The following is a 17,374-nucleotide window of genomic DNA, read 5'->3' as shown; positions in this document are numbered from 1 at the left end:
TGTCACTTGAAACTTTTTAATTTCCATCAGACATTAACAAAAGATTCCATAAAATCATTCCATGAATACCGGGTACATCCCTGTGAAGGTCTGCCTGGTCATGTTCACATCAGAAGGTTCAACATTTACTCTGTCACATTCACCAAGTCCATTTATATTCACAACTGTCACTAACCCACTTGTTCAATCACTCAAAATAATTTAACACAATTGACACATTTTCAAAAAGAAATTAAATAGGATCATAATCTCTAAAATCCATGCAAACCACTTACCATCAATTTAAAATACACACAAGCCAAGAAATCTGAAAACGATTCGCTTCTTAGAACAGATCAAACATTGTGGTGAAAATAAAACTATCTGCTTTTTAGAACAGATCAATCAACAGGGTGAAAATAAATGCGATAAAGCATCCAAACCAGGTCACAATAATAAAATTCGCAATTTACATAGTTACAAGTGTTTGTTAACCTGGTGAAGAATGATGTTCAGTATATTCAACATCGACCATATATACAGTTATTTCTTTATAATCACATACACATAGCACTGCCAAAAATAACACACTTTGAATACAATACACTATGCTTTAAAATTGCATGAATATTTGCACCAGTTATACAGAAAATTGCCCATAAAGAGACATATATATACATTATACAATGTGTATGTGGAAAATAGAGGTCTTGTTTCAGATCCATGTCAGGAAGTTACAAGATTGTTTTGATAGGTCCAGATACATGTATGGTATTCATTGCACAATAATCATCTCAGTATAAAATCACAATATCAGCCCAGATGTCAGTAATTCAGAACAGGGCGCTTTGACAGGTCCATGTGTGGCACCAGTGTAAAATGATTGGATCAGTAATTTAGAACATGTTGCTTTGACATTCCACATGCGACATGCAGTGTAAAATGATTGGATCAGAATTCAGAACACATTGCTGCGACATTCCACACGGTACACAATGTAAAATGATGGGATTAGTAATTTAGAACACGGTACTATGATGGGTCCAGACATCAGCAATTTAAAACACGGCGCTCAGATCAGTCCAGATGTGGTTCTTATTGTGTAACGACCATATAATACGGCAATTTGACGAGTCCAAATTTGGAATTCAACGTTACTGAAATAGTTCCATATGGGCGTGGAGAGTCACAGATCACTTTGATGAGACAAATACTTCGGCAATAGATCATGATGTCTTCCTGAACTTTGAAGTGTCCACAATGTGACTAGGATCCTCTCCATTAACATATTTTTCCCACATCTTCCTATACAGCACCTCCATGTTCCGGGCGTAAGTCTTGCAGTTAAACAGGGGGCTTGTTATTCTGGCTTTCCACACCTTGGCTCTCATCGACTTCAAACTGCGAAAGGAAACCAATAATTTACTAATTTACCCAATCACATAGCCCCAGACATTAAGACTTCTCAGGGTGGTTGTTGACTTATTTGGGGACAGGAAGCATAGATGCACAGATGAAACAATTACGTATAATCAATTATAAGCATTTCTCAGATACGTGATAATTATCTCCAAACACTTCGATGCAAATCCTAAATAAAAGTTGGGAAGTAACATAACATACATCAGGATACACCACCCTTGTGGTAAAATGAGAAAGTTACAAGATAGAATGCTTACTAATCCTTATCTGCACCCAGTCTGACTGCAATTTTGATGTAATCCTCACTAGTCTTGGCAATGAGCTCCGGACATCCTAGTGTGTTTAGTTGTGAAGACGCCACTCTCGAAGCAAGGGTCTCGCCTATAAACAGTTTCAAAAACCTCAACCGTTAACGAATTGTGCATTATGTCACATATGAATACCTATATTATAATCGTGTCATTTCTGAAACCAGACTGGAATCATTTATGTATTTTCTCACCTAAGAGAGTGACCATGGGTGTTCCTGCCCAGAGTACATCCATGCCTGTAGTATGTCCATTACACAGCGGGGTGTCCAGGCACACATCAGCTAACTGTCCTCTTCTTACATGCTCCTCCTATACACAAAGTAGTCAACAATGTCAGTTTACAGATTAATGACTTTAAGGAGGAATATACTTTGTTGTCATGATGGCCGACTTCCTTTTTTAAAACTTGAATGAAAATATAAGTATCAGCAATACATGTGAAATCTAATCAATAACCTGGCGGTGTAGTAGGTTTGCATATCAACTGCTGATCTGTAAATTGTGGATTCTAATCTAGCAGGGGATTTCAATTTTATTCAGATTACTTTCGACTAAATCTACATTTTTAAACTAAATAAGGTAAATTTGAAACTTTTCAATTTCAAAAATATCATTGTATATACCCTCCACTTTTCATCCATATCAGATTTCTCTGGTGTGTTATTCCTCTCTTAACATGTAAACTCTTCAACTATTTGCAAATAATGGATTCCACTTACTGCAAGTGTTTATAGCACAATTAAAAATTGTTCACTGAGGATTTGTGAAATGTTGAATAGCATACCTTGGGTGCTACCGGGGAGAAGATTATGCGACCTGTGGAGAGTCCAGCATTGGCAGCCGTCTGTAGAACATTAGTTTCTCCCACAGCTGGGAACCTCAGCAGCCAAAGTACACCATCAGGGACCTGTTTCAGAATCTCAATCCACATGTGGAGGGTCTGAGGGTCAATCTTGTAAAGCTGGTTAAAGTTACAATAGACCACTGCATCTTCGGGCAGGCCATACTGGGACCGGGCGCTGATGATGATGTTCTGGGGGATTTCTTCCCCTGTAGCAGCCTTGTTGTTTGTCTGATAAAAATAATAGAATCATTGAAAATAGATAAACTACTACCTCAATTACAAAAACATTGTCACAAGTCTACCCAACACATGAATTTCATCCAAAAGTGTTTAACCCAATTAATACCAAAAAGAACCTTTGCAATAAACATAGCCTAACTGAAAATACATGTACATACAGTGGAAGCCGATTGTTAAAAATACGGTATAAGTGAAACTTTTAGTGAGACACAAATTTAGTGATTTTCCCATAGAAATGGGTGTATATATTTAGCGAGAACCAATTTTAGCAACTTTAAATTCCTAAAAAGATAACTATTAACTACAATACAGAATAAATTGTTAGCGATATTTAATTTAAGCTATCTCAATACTGTCGCTAATAACGCCAATATTAAATCTTCACGAAAACTTCTGCTTATACGGTATTAGAATATTGTGTCGTGTACCTGGTTGGTGGTAACACCATTTTGGACAATGACATCATTGATACATGAATGAGACAGCCCTGTTTGTGTCATGGTCTGCAGAATCGGTTGTACAGGTAAGGACATGTATTCAAAGGTCACCTGGGCGGGGCTTCCATCATTGTTGTCTGTGGTCTCTCCATGCTCAGCAGTGTACATAATAGTCTACAAGGAAGAGAACATATTGTTATGTCATCCTAAACTAGCTGCACTGATCTTCCCTGAACTGATACCAGGGCTGTCTGAACAGAACTACCACCACCACCACCCCTACATATATCATACATTAACTTTAATAAACATGTTAACAAACTTTTAACTCAATGAGACTAGGGCTGAAACGATACGATACATATTGCAATACTTATGCCATGATTCAATATCTTCAATACGATACAATTTACAGAAGTAAACAATAATGACATCGAAGAAAAAATTCATTACCAAGAATCAAAATCTTAATTTTAAAAGCAAATTGTTTCAAAACTGCAAAACGGTAAGATACCTGTTGGCTCTGTAGTTTAAACTGATAAAGTTCATTATTATTTTCATCAACCTCAAAGCAAACAATATTTTGAACTTTATTTGACGCTATTTTGTCCCTCATGCAGTTAAAAATAATAAGTACAGGCCAAGCCTGATGTATTTTACTGAAACCGTTTGTATTAAACGTATCAAACCGAAAATCAAGGAAATGAATCGAACATTGAATCAAGCCTTCATATTTAACAGTATTGGTAAATCGTTTCAGTCCTAAATGAGAGACATGCAGTGTCTGCTTTCATATCCAGTCTCATCTTCTCCCAACTGTATTTAGTTGCAGACTTGCTATCGATGCCTGATTCTATTACATTTTCACAAATAATGTGTGTGTTCCACTGACAAAGAATTTTAAGTGCACGGCAAACATTTTCATTTAACAATCAATTAACATACACCGCCAGTCAAACTATATTCAGCTGCGTATAAGGGTGGTAATGAAGTGGTAAATCAGCAGGACGGGCCCGATGCCACATAGTAGCTCGCTATACGAGTCGACTAAAAGAAATATGTATGCTACGCCTAAATATCAAATGTCCAGTCCTTTACATGTATGCTAAGCCTAAATATCTAATATCCAATCCCTTACAACTTTAAAAGTTCTATAGTGTGACAAATGAACAGAGTAGAACACAAGTTTGACTGTGCTTCACAGGCAATACAAAAACTGAATATCTGGACATTGTATTCTTCTATATAATCCAGCCTTGTAAATCCAAGATACACACACAACAAAGTTCTTGCTCATACCCGACTTTCATAATCCCAATGCACATCCTTAAGTATATTCTGAATTACTTTGATTGAGTGACGCAGCTCTTGGATGACAAATACGATTTATGTTTGTGATGATCTAAATGACTGATATGATTTATGTTTGTGATGATCTAAGTACATTTAATGGATCGTCTATAGCCCTGAGCAAGTTCAAATGTAGTCATTCAGATCATCACTTCTAATGTCTCTCCATTACAAAGTTATATCCCAGATAAATATTCATACATTTATTCGACCTTGACCATGTCATTAAATGATGTTTCAGTTTCTAATGATGAAGTGAAACAGCATTATGATTGATTCATGCACACCTCATATATAAATACATATATTTGATTGATAAAAGTGGAGATGTAAAGGTGGTTTAAGTAATATATACTGACCTCGAGAATACCGCTCTGCTTGAGGGGTTCCAGGTTGACCCCATTCAATATGATGTTGTTGTCAGACACCTTCCCATCCACTTCGACTAAAATCTTCTCCTTGAGGTGAGGAAACATCTGCATGTGGTCTCCTATGAAGAAGGTGTTGGCCATAAAGGCCAGATTTTCTGAGTATTGCTCAGCAAGATTTAGGGGCGAGGTCACCTCATCTGTCAGGATGTAGTCCATGAAAGTGGCTCCACTTGTTCCTGGGTAGCCTAGCCACATCACCTACCAAACCAAAGTCAAATACATGTAAATTTTACACCATACATCTGCATCAACCAACTCCTCACAACACATGTAAATCATTTACCCTATCTCAATACGCAGTATTAAGTCTTCCCCGGAAGACATGTGTCGCCTGCTAGTTCATTCTATATGTAATATATCACGTATAATGTTGAAAAAGTAAATTATTGAAATGGTTTTTGTCACTAAACAGGAAGTTGATAAGCGACAGATTCGAAAATGTCTTACACAATACAGTTGGCCATACTGATGCTCTGTGCCAAATATCAGGGAGTTGCCCCATGTGGTTCTTGAGAAAACTGTGACAAATTTTTTTGCTGTAAAAAATTCTAAGTCCCGGCAAACAGGAAGTTGATAAGCGACAGATTCGAAAATGTCTTACACAATACAGTTGGCCACACTGATGCTCTGTGCCAAATATCAGGGAGTTGCCCCATGTGGTTCTTGAGAAAACTGACAGAAATTTTTTGTGACGACGACGACACCAGACGACGACGCAAGACGACGGATAGTGATCCCTATATGTCGCCACTGCGTAACGCAGGCGACACAATAACACACAAACACGTGTAGAGGAGCAAAATCATTTTCCATATCACAATACAACACACTTTTTATGTGTGTAGAAAAGCGAAATCATTTTCCCTTCATATTAACACAAGTTACATGCATGTAGACAAGGGAGATAATTTTCCTGAATAGAGAGGCTGGTACAAGATGCATGTGAAGAGCAGTGACATTATATACCTGAATAGATGGTATTTAGTAGTGAGATTATTGGCCTTATTGGGAGCTGGTCAGAGATGTGCGTGTACAACAGTGAAATTATGAACCTACAGGAGAACTGGTCTGAGATGTGTGTAGGACAGATTTTTACCCGAGATGTGTGTGTAGGACAGTGAGATTATTTAAACCTAAAATCTTCTCCTTGAGGTGAGGAAACATCTGCATATGGTCTCCTATGAAGAAGGTGTGTGCGAAGGACAGGGAGATTTTTACCCAAGGTGTTTGTTTAGGACAGGGAGATTTTTACCCGAGATGTGTTTGTAGGTCAGTGAGATTTTTACCTGAATAGGAGCTGATTTGAGGTGCGTGTGTGTAAGACAATGAGATTTTTAACTGAATAGGAGCTGGTCTGAGATGTGTGTGTAGGTCAGTGAGATTTTTACCTGAATAGGAGCTGGTCTGAGGTGTGCATGTAGGACAGTGAGATTTTTACCTGAATAGGAGCTGGTCTGAGAGCGAACAGTTCATTTCTGGCTCCCTTCGTGTATCCATTCATGTTCACAAGAACATTGATTCCATCGGCGTGAATTCTATCAGCAGCTTTGCCGTTGCATGGAATCTGTGACAAGTCTATACAGTGCTCGGCCTCTACGTTGATCTTTGCACGGAAGGTAGTTCCATCATCAGGACTCAGGGAATAACAGAAGATCTGTCAAAAAATATTTAACCATATATTCTTTTTTTTATCACATAGCTTCTATGGTCTCAAATAATGATGGACTGAGTTCAGAATGACATTATATTAGATATATTTTTAAGTGCAGGAGATTTAGGCCAGATTTCAATTCACATACACTGTACTTGAAATGACGGAGATACATTAGGACTGTGTAGAAGTTTAATAAAAAAAAAGACAACATTTCATAACATTCCCTCATGTTGCATACCTCTACATTGTCCCTGTCGTGAAAGCCCGGGATACTCTGCATGAGATGGGAGGTAGGGTGGTTTCCGAAGTCGGAACTGACATAGCCAATGCGAAGTCGTCCCTTGAGTTCCTTCAGCTCCTTGGGATGGTCGTATGTTGGTTTGTGCAACACATTAATCTGTGAAAAACGAAGCATCAGTAGATTATTAATAGCAATATGTCCTATTTTGAAGATGGACACATATTTGAAATAACTTTAAAAAAAGATATTGAGAATTTTAATATCATTGGAATATTGTGGGAACTGATGACTTGTTAAGACATATTCTGGGAATTTGAAATATAAAATAAGTTTCAAATTTGGGAAATTAAACTAAAGTAGCACAAACACATAAACACTAAGAAACTTGAGGAATTCATGCCCCTACCTTCTCCAAACAGAGATTGGCATGCCTGGCAGCGATAGCCTTCCTCATCTTGTGAGACAGTGGGTACAGCATGCTATGGTGTGGGTGAACTGATGGCAGGCGATTCTTGGCTAGCTGGTCCTTCACTATGTGGACAAGGCGCTTCATACGAGAGCTATAGTCTGTCCAATCACATACAATCTGCATAAAATTAAACCATACTACAAAATTTGTCAATAGATACATGTAGGCAAAGAAACTTGGTTATCGCTGCATCGGGATGAAATCTATTCCGTGATGATTGATTTAATCAACGTAATGAAAATGGGTGATCTGTCCACATCATCAAGAATTGAAAGATCAATTTTTTCTCGCCCATAAAAGTAATTGTACTTACAATAAATTAAACACATTAAATAGAATGTAGTTAACATTTCCATACCTGGAGACAATGCGCCAAATTACAGTAGGCATCTGGGAAATCAGGCTTTAGTTTCAGTGCTGTTCTGTACGAGGCTATAGCTTCTGGGATATTTCCAGAATCCTACGAAACGTGGAAAAACAAAATTTAAAGAATCTTCTCAGAAATGCCATTATCATAAATTATTCTCCATTCTGTACGATTTTTGGTGTCCGTTCTTAAGTATGCCCTTCAAACTTGTGAATATACAGTACAGATCTTTGTGCAAAGTTGAGTAAAGATACCAGATTGCAGTGTGTTTTCTACCTTGTGTATTGATGCCAAGTTGCTGTGGGCATCAGCAAAGGCCGGGTTGATCTGTATGGCCCTGGTGTAGCACTGCAGTGCCCCCTGGATATCCTGCATCTCCTTCAGGGTGTTCCCCATGTTGGAGTAAGCATCAGCAAAGGTGGGAGAAATTCTACAACAGATAGCTTACTGCTGCACATATCAACGAAAGATACATCATCACAACAGACACAAAACCATTACGAAAAACACCAACTGTTATGAAAAACATTAGAAAATACAACATTTACATCTATGCAAGAGAATCTATCCTGCAAATCTACGTTGCCACAAAGCTGTCATGTGGTTCACTATCAAATACAGTGGTCATGAATGGATTTCCTATCAGCTTCTCTAAACAACTTTTAATCACGATCACTTTATTTTTGCGATCTACTAGTGATGAGCTGGTCCACAGCGACTAAGTTTTGTGATCGAGATTATCTTGGAGATTATCGTACATACAAGAAACATTAAAGGACTGGTTCGCAGTGAGAAATATTCGCAATGACGAGATTCTTACGAACCTCTCAAAAATTTCTTACATGAAAATATAAGTTGGTATACAGTATTTCTAAATAAAGGGTTCACTGTTTACTGATATGCAAACCTTATTGCTTCCTTGTAATGCATCAGGGCTTCATGCAATTTTCCCTGTTGTTGTAAAACACTGGCAAGATTGGAATGTGCTACAGCAAATTCTGGATACACCTACAAATATGCACAATTCACATTAACTTCCACTCCATTTCACAAGAGAACTCATCTTCAAACATTTCATCAATGTACACAGCAGTTTTGTCCTACATGATGTATGCTGTATATTTAAGCTGCGACTGACCTCTAATGCCTTGAGGTAGAGTCGGACCGCCTCTTCTGTGTTGCCCTGCTCTCTCTTAATGTTCGCTAGGTTATTTAAGGAGTCTGCGTGTGTTGGACTCAGCTTCAGTGCTGTGTTATAACATTCTTCAGCCTCGATCACCTAGGTTCAACAGTGTGATACAATTACATATCCATACACATATAGTAAAACTCAAAACATCTTCAGTTTGCCACATGTGGTAAAGTGTCACCTTAATCCATATTGAACATACATAAATAACCATAAAGGACAGAACAAGAAATCCAACTTTGTTCTGTACACACACCTTGCCCTTTTCCTTGAGTGCATTAGCCAGATTGCAGTAGGCATCGGGAAAGTTGGGTTGTAACTCTATTGCTCGTTTGTAGGTGTCAATGGCAAGGTCAATCAATCTGAAACCAGGAGAGGGGTATAACAGTGGAGAATACATACATATCACCAGAAAACCATATAAACTATAAACGATTATTTACGCTGGGGGTTGAGTACGCGTTTTTCATCGTCCAACATTACGTGTGGGGTAAAAATATGTGGAAACTGAATATAATACATATCAGATCAAATATCTACATATGTATATGCATGGGGGAAATTTACATGATTACGTGACCGATAATTAGTGTAAATTTCCCATATGCGTAAATAACTACTTTTACAGTCATCTAAAACTGGTGTTCACTTCAAAAAATCTTTTCTAAATCAGACACTCCAATAACACACAATTAAATGAATGAATGAAAAATATCGTTCTGGATCATGGTACAGTCAAACTTCTGTAACATGCCATATAGACAGCACCACATGCTGGTAAGACAAGTTATGATACAAGTACAGAATAAAAGATACCTACCCCTGTTCGTAGTACACACAGGCTAGGTTTCCATGCACTACAGCATGATTAGGACTCAGGTTTAACGCTCTCAAGTAGGCTGCCACAGCTCTGAAATAATTGCATAAGTAGATTACTCACAGAAAGTACATCAGGCCCATGGACCACACTGCTCATCTTTGTATTAGCGATTATACTGTCATCCTCACTCTAATAACTCGTAAAAATCAACAGCAGTGATGTTACTGTGTTCTTATAGTTTAGGAATTTCTACTTGATATTTGTATTCAAAGCACAGCTGGAATTATTCAATCAGACATAAATACACAATTCTCTGCCTGAGGTGGGCAAATAGCACTTCGTTGTAAGTTAAATCCCTTCATAATCAATGAAGTACATAAATTCTTCAAATATTTACCTGTCAAATATTCTGGCTTCCTTTAGTACATTTCCCAAATTTATATATGCATCTAAAAAGTTTGGATCAAGTGCAACAGCCTGAAAAAGAACAATATAGAGTTAGGGCTATTCCAGAAATAAATACACGGGGGGGGGGGGGTCGGGAGGCACCTTTTGTATATACCAAGCACCCATAAAAAATAAAATAAAAAATTACCCCATGACCCATCAAATTGATAAACTCATTTTACAATGACCCATCTAATTAAAAAAAAAAAACTAACCAGACCCACCACAAAAATATCTTTTAAAAATGAAAACGGTACAAATCTCGCGAGGTTTTCGGGACAAACATTCTACATTCTAGTCAATGATGCGGTAATGCCTGTGCGACATTGTATCACAGTAGTTCTGAAGAAACGATGTCACATCAACAATCAAAGGCATCTATGGCGGGAATGTTGGAAAGATTGGGAGTCCAAACGATGCTATTATCATGAAATGGGTATGGATATGTTTTTCCACGAATCGTTCGTCTTTTAATGGAGCCCGCACCCGGAGGCCTCTATATCACCATCACACTGACTGATAAATATAACGCATCGGTACCCTCGTATAAATCAACTAAGGTTTGCCTATTTTTATTAGAAAACGGAATACCTATTGGTTTCAAAATATTCCCAAAATCGATGCACTGTAAACTGTAATAATCTACAGAACCGAGTTCGCCGCCATCACGTCCAAAGGGACCCTACTAAATGCACCTCTAATTTGAAGAGTGCTGTAATGGAAAGTTATGCGCTGCAAAGAGCGACATCTCGAATAGTTCTATGTTACTTCCGATTTCGAAAGCACGTTTTCAATTTTCCCTCCGACATTTTGTAACCAACACGACAAGAGCGACAATAAAAATATTCTGAAAACTCAACACCCACGTGGCACAAAATAAAACAATAGAAACTACCCACTACCCATAATAAATATTTTTTTAACAGTCCAACCACGGACCAAATAAACTATGAAAAAATATGACCACCCACACAAAAAAATATCATTTGCCGCCCGACCTCCCCATTTGATCATTTCTGGAACAGTCCTTATTCCAACACTGTTTTTCATTTCAAATTACTACCAAATCAGCAGTTGCACTGCACAAAAATTCTATTGGTGTCAAAATATGCCCAACATGAAGGAAACAAAGTTTTTTAGTCTTTAACTTTATAAAATCAATTTTGTAATAAAATATTTCTTGTATGACCTACTATAGCATCTCTTAGTGAAACAAATGTATGAAAATAACAGGATGTTTTTGACATTCAATTAAGCTTTTTATTAACCCTGATAATGCCAATTTCATGACGCACATGTCATGTTGCACAATTCAAAGTATTATGTAAAAAGTTCGCGGAAAAAAAGCTATATAGTTACAAAAAATCAATAGTGACATAATTTTTTGAAGGAAGAGAGAAATCCCCCAATATCTCAAAATATTGATGATGGGGTAGCTTTTAAAATTGGTGTGAAAAACACTCCCCAAGGACAAAAAGGGAAACAAAACTCTCTGGATAGTCACAATAACTCAGATAACTGAATAAACATAAACAACATTTCAATTGATTTTTACACAGCTGTACCTTTTCAAAATGATGAATTGCTAGCCAAATCTCTCCTTGTGCATTAAAAACACATCCCAAGTTACTCCATGCAACAGCAAAATTTGGCTGGGTCTCAATTGCTTTTAAATAACATGTCTAAATTGGAAGAAAAAAAGAACAAAAAAAATCAGACAACTATTAAATTTACAGATTCCGCGCAATAGCTCGCGCAGCAGAAGCGAACAGCATATGCGCAAATTCCTACAACAGTTTGAGCAAATAACATGATCCCTGGTATCAACATGCACTTTTCATCAAACAAATATATGCAATCTTTTCTGCTTTCAGAGTACAAATTAAAAATCAGTCATTCAATCAAAACAGCATTAGTCTTCAGTTTATATGCAGGCATGTGGACATCAGAAACCATTAGATTGAAGCAGTCAAGACTTTAAGACATATGACATTGGGAGCGATTCCCTTTAGCGCTTGTACATCATGCCCCTGAAAACCCTGAACATGTTGGTCAACTGTCGGTCAATTCTCAACTACTTCATGGAATCAAACCAGTTGTAAACAAACAACCCTTCTGACAAGTCTGTCCATCAAATATATTTAATGTTAACATCATAAATTCATTAGCATTCAACGACACTGAATACTGACTGACAAGTCTGTCAAAAGGATGTGTTCCGCTTGCGGCCGCAGCGACAGGACAATGGGCGCGCGCAGATCTAGGTCATGGAAGAGATGGATTTTTTTTTTTCAATCAAAGAAAGTTTATAAATAGATTGTCTTTTTTTTTCTGAAAAAGATGTCATTGAATTTTGTAACCACTGAGAATTTCTTTCATTACAGGATTTTTATAAGAGTTGAGACTACATACACATGTAGTATACAATACCTCCAGTTTATCACTAGAACACCAAATTTTTCTGGCAATAATTACCATAAAGAGTCATACCAGGTGTAGCATTTACAGCTGCTGTTCCAGGATGGAGGCGTGGTACCTCGTATACTATTACAGAAATTATAAAGAAAATGCTCAGATTAATGGCAAAATAAGTGGAAATTAGTAACAAAAAGAAAAACATGTCAAAACCAAATCAATTTCCATATCATATCAACATTTAACTGCTCTTCTTTTGCAAAGATTTTGTAATAATCTTGGCAAAACTTCTCTATTGATTTCACAAGTCTATGTCGTACAATCATCACAAAATTATTTATCACAGAAAACACACCTCAGACACAAATGACTTTCCTTATATGCAATATAAATACATTTCAAAACATTTCAATATTCTGTTGACTTTTCAAGTACTTTTCTAAAACTTTTGACATAACTGCATGAAATACAGGAAAAGGAGAAGCTGGAGAGAACAGCAATGTATTGAAATGTTTTGCATCGTCAAGTTGGTTGGCTGATACCGATCGGCAGCTGCATTCCATAGCTATAAGGATAAACTCCACATTGAAAATTGTAGTTATAGATAAACATTTTGCATGGAGCCTTTGGCTCTCAACATTTTAACATCACTGTGACACATTTGTTTTTAATTCCCCCTGTTTCAATGTGAGCATTTTATCTTCATAACTAATCACACATCTAAATGGAAAGAAAATTAACAAGATGTCTTTCATTTTGCAAAATTTAAGCAAAGAAAAATAAACCACACAAAAAAAACCCCAAAGTTTTTGTTTACATTGTTCAACGACATGATCTCTAGACAATTGTATGAATTTAAAAACTTAAAGTTAATGTTCCTGCTTATTTGCAAAATGAAATATCTTCCTCCATTAGAGGTCTTTGATTGAAAGTCATTTGTATCTACAGATCAACAAAACTAACATTGACAGAACCAAGGCATCATCCGATCAGCTGCGACATCGCTAAATATAGAACTGATGCAATTCATACCTTAGCTTCATCCAATCTTCCTAGAGCCTTGAGAAGATTTCCTAGGTCACTCCGCACACAGTAAAGATCCTGGAATACACAACACAAATCATCAACAAACTCTCTAGTGACTCACAAGTTGACTACATTTTGTGCGTATTTAAAAATTTAAAAAAAAAAAAAATCATTGTTTTCTTTGTTTATAAAACATTTGGCTTTTTGTTTCAAACGACTCGGAATGTTTAAACCATACATGAGGCAATCATGCTTTCACTCTACGACTTAAAAAATCATAAAGAAGTTTAAAGGTCGTTAATTCGATGATTGCAGAAGGGCTATTCTTTGTAACGGTGCTGAGTAAAAACATAGGTGTTATCTAGTTACTTTGGAAAATTCTCAACTGATTCTTAAAAGCTACAGTACATTGACTTACAACATTTCTCAATTCTATACTACTACTATTAACACTTCAGGTCATTCAGCAGCCATGGACACACAAGTACAGACACTAACTGGGTTGTGCTGTAACAATTATCGAGACTTACCAGGTTGTACTTTGGCAGGGAACAAGACTTACCGGATTATACTGCAGAGCTGTAACGTAAGCCTGCACAGCCTGCTCCATGTCTCCAGCGGCTACCAGGGCAGCTGCCAGGTTGATATAACCATCAATAAAATCTGGCTTCAGTCGGACGGCATGCCTGTAATTCTCTAGTGCTTCCTGAAGCTGGCCTCGTTCCTTGAATACATTTCCGAGATTGGAGTATGCCTCTGCTAGCATGGGGTTTTGTTTAATGGCCAGCTGACTGAAGTAGGCTGACCTGCACAAACACATTCAACTAGATATGATTTGAAGTCAGGAAAAATACTCTGAAAATAAGTTGATTTCTTTCAAACAAACAAAAAAATATCTCGATTAATGAATACAATCACAAAATTTATATGCAATACATCTAAAACCACATGTATATATTCCACACATGAGCTTCATAAAGTTGGTCATTAACAACTCTGAAAGCTATTTCCTGTTTGTTTCCTTATGGTGTACCTTTCTAGACGCCTGCACTGGAAGTGTATGGAGCTGAGGAGAAGGAGAACACCAGTGTTATCTGGTTCCTGTCTCCATAGCTGCATGCAGTGCTGCTCTGAATTATCGTAGTCCCCTGCTTGGTATTCCTGATGGGCCAGTTCTGCCAAACCTACATTGTCAAATCAGAATGACTTTCACTTACTAAGGACAAGCAATAATGTAAAGCAAAGGAACTCTAAAAATTTACATTTCTACTTGATATCTAAAGATTTAAACAGCTAGCTCCAGTTATGCACGTCTTCAGGCTTTGTAACAAACGCATTTACTTCCAAGTCTCTCAAAGTTATGAAAAAATGAATTTCTATCTTGAAATTCATGGTCATTGCAGTTAGGTTAACAATAATAAAATATGTTTACTAGAACTGTTAAAAGTTAAATCAAATGTTTGTGACCAATAATTACCCAGCAGTACTTTTAGTCATGTTAGTCTTGTGCAACTATGTGACAGTAAGGTGTCCTCAATTTATAATGCATGTTTAGTATAAAGATATGATTTAACCTGTCCTCCATGAATTTTATGCTTCACGTTTCTTCCTAATTTTCAACTTCTGAACCTGTACAACTTGTATCTTGATCTTTGACCAGAAATGTGTTTTATTTTGTATATTATTTATTGTCCTCATGTACAATATGTTATAAATAATTTTGAGAGAATAACTTAACTTGTCAACATTTGTTTACCTGTCTGAGACTAATGTGTATTATCCTCTAAAAATGCAGACGAAAAATAAGACATCAGTTGTATTAAAATCCTGGTGTCTGTTTCACAAATGGTCTTAAATTATGACTAACTAACCCACTTTGAAAACCTACCCTGTGTGCTATGGATGTGGGGGAAATATCGACATTTTTAGATAATGGAGACTCTTTGAAGTTGCACTCGCCCATGAATAAGCAATAGCTGTCAGAAAATAGCTCCCTGGGAAACATGGCTCTACTAAACTTATCCCCTTTAGTTAAAAAGGTTGAGTTTTTGAAAAGTTGGTCAAAGTCCAAGGTCACCACATAAAAAGTTTTGATACCATGATGCATATGAAAGGACTGGTCATGAGGCATATAAATATGAAATCCCTATCCCCCCCCCCCCCCCCCCCCCCCCCCCCCCCCGATCAAAACATGTAGCCAAGGTTATAAAGTTTTAGAAAAGTGGACAGGCTAACACGAAATTAGTCGGAGCATCCGACTTTTCCGGTAAAAAATTATAAGAGAGTTTAATCCTGTGTGGTCTAATAAAAGTGAGCTGTTAAAAACAAGTTCATGTTTTGTACTGTCATGTAGTCACTGCAAGAAAATAAAAGAAGTTGAATCAAAATCTCAGGTCCTTTTTCTTAATTCTGTCTGATAATTCTTAACTTGTCTAGCAGTCAGTAGTAGATTAGAAAAATTATCAAGATGTTTGGTTGTTTAAACTCTCTTTCGCTAACTTTACGTCAACCTTGACCGAATCATTTTTCACACATTGTATCTAGATCTAATTTTGATTAAATAAACCGTATCATACATCTAAACCATGATAATAAGATTATGAAATTACATATCCGGGTCTTCCCATGGCCATGTTCTACATCTAGTGCTGAAGGTTTTCGATTAGCAAGGCAGCAAAATCTGGTTGCACATGTTTAACTTCCAGTTCGTCATTTCCATTATTTTGCAAACATAAAAACGGGTGGGCATGTAATCCAACAAAAATTATCAAACAATATTAAATCTATCATAGGACCTAGGTTGAACGCATGCTAGCCTAGACAGGAGCTGGGGTAAATGTTTTCATCAGCAATTTTACATGTTTTAGTTTTGCAGTACGCACAAATAATGAATAATAATACCAGAAATGCAAATACAAACCGGTACCTGTCGTGTCCGTGATTTGAGCCATCGTTGGCATAATTTCCTTTGTGAAAAATGGCGACTTCAAATGCAATCCTTTCGGATTCTTGTGAAGAAAACTGCGTCCTTATAACAATGCTCCCTTTAAGATGTTATCAAACCACGTTGGAGTATTCTATCATCAAATACATGGATGTTAAAAAGAAATTAAACTTGGTCGACGCTTTTATCGCGTCTTCGTCTTCGTAGTCTTCGTGCTTCACACACCTTCTTGAGGGGCAAGCTGCTCATGAATATTCAAAAACTTTGACGTCACACAGTTAAATTATTGCCTGTAACTGCTCTAAGACATGGTGATCGAACAAATTTCAAGAGTCACGTTTTCAATTATTCTCCAAAGTATTCAAATATAAGTTTTATTTCTATAGTACATTAATAAGTAATCTGATAAGAAAGGAATGCATAAACATCGTTTTGCAAAAATTTGTGACGTATATGGTCACATGACGAATCTTTCCCCAACGTGTATCGTGCAGTGCGCAAAGGGTGCAAACTATAGGCGGATCAAAGAAAACAAGCAGGGTGTAGCCTGTTGAATCTTTTCAGAATAATTTAAAGAACAATATCTATGAATATCGAATTGATACAAGACCTAAGGATTTTATTTAATTCAATGTACACTTCTGGGAGCTCCGTCCTATGGCTATACATCTGATCTGTTTTTATATTCATATGAAGCAGAATTTATTCAAAAACTTCTACATGAGAAGAAAAAAATCTCTTGCTGTAGCTTTCAATTCAACATTTAGATATATCGACGTCGTGTTATC

The 17,374-nt window shown here is 36.9% G+C and overlaps 1 protein-coding gene across 5 annotated transcripts; it reads right to left on the bottom strand.

Moving 5' to 3' along the window:
* Positions 1-17,017, bottom strand: LOC125679421 (UDP-N-acetylglucosamine--peptide N-acetylglucosaminyltransferase 110 kDa subunit-like). 5 transcript variants are annotated; one of them, XM_048918641.2, is made up of 21 exons: positions 16,569-17,017; positions 14,676-14,826; positions 14,205-14,448; positions 13,649-13,717; positions 11,767-11,883; positions 10,152-10,231; positions 9,755-9,844; positions 9,191-9,296; positions 8,884-9,024; positions 8,653-8,753; positions 8,022-8,175; positions 7,737-7,838; positions 7,316-7,495; positions 6,907-7,065; positions 6,453-6,668; positions 4,943-5,212; positions 3,225-3,407; positions 2,497-2,784; positions 1,904-2,021; positions 1,659-1,782; positions 1-1,380 (listed from the first exon to the last, which is right to left on the bottom strand). In XM_048918641.2, the coding sequence occupies exons 1-21, from the start codon at positions 16,600-16,602 to the stop codon at positions 1,206-1,208; spliced, it is 3,102 nt and encodes a 1,033-aa protein (XP_048774598.1). In that variant the 5' UTR covers positions 16,603-17,017; the 3' UTR covers positions 1-1,205. The 5 variants fall into 5 exon arrangements, with proteins under 5 accessions (XP_048774598.1, XP_048774597.1, XP_048774599.1 ...); XM_048918640.2 differs by having other exon boundaries at positions 16,563-16,914; XM_048918642.2 differs by having other exon boundaries at positions 16,252-16,911.
* Positions 17,018-17,374: the final 357 nt, after the last annotated feature.

Source organism: Ostrea edulis, chromosome 2 (assembly GCF_947568905.1).
Source record: "Ostrea edulis chromosome 2, xbOstEdul1.1, whole genome shotgun sequence".
Taxonomy (NCBI): Eukaryota; Metazoa; Mollusca; class Bivalvia; order Ostreida; family Ostreidae; genus Ostrea; species Ostrea edulis.
The sequence above is the reverse complement of the archived record's forward strand: the minus strand, read 5'-3'. Positions and strand labels throughout refer to the sequence as shown.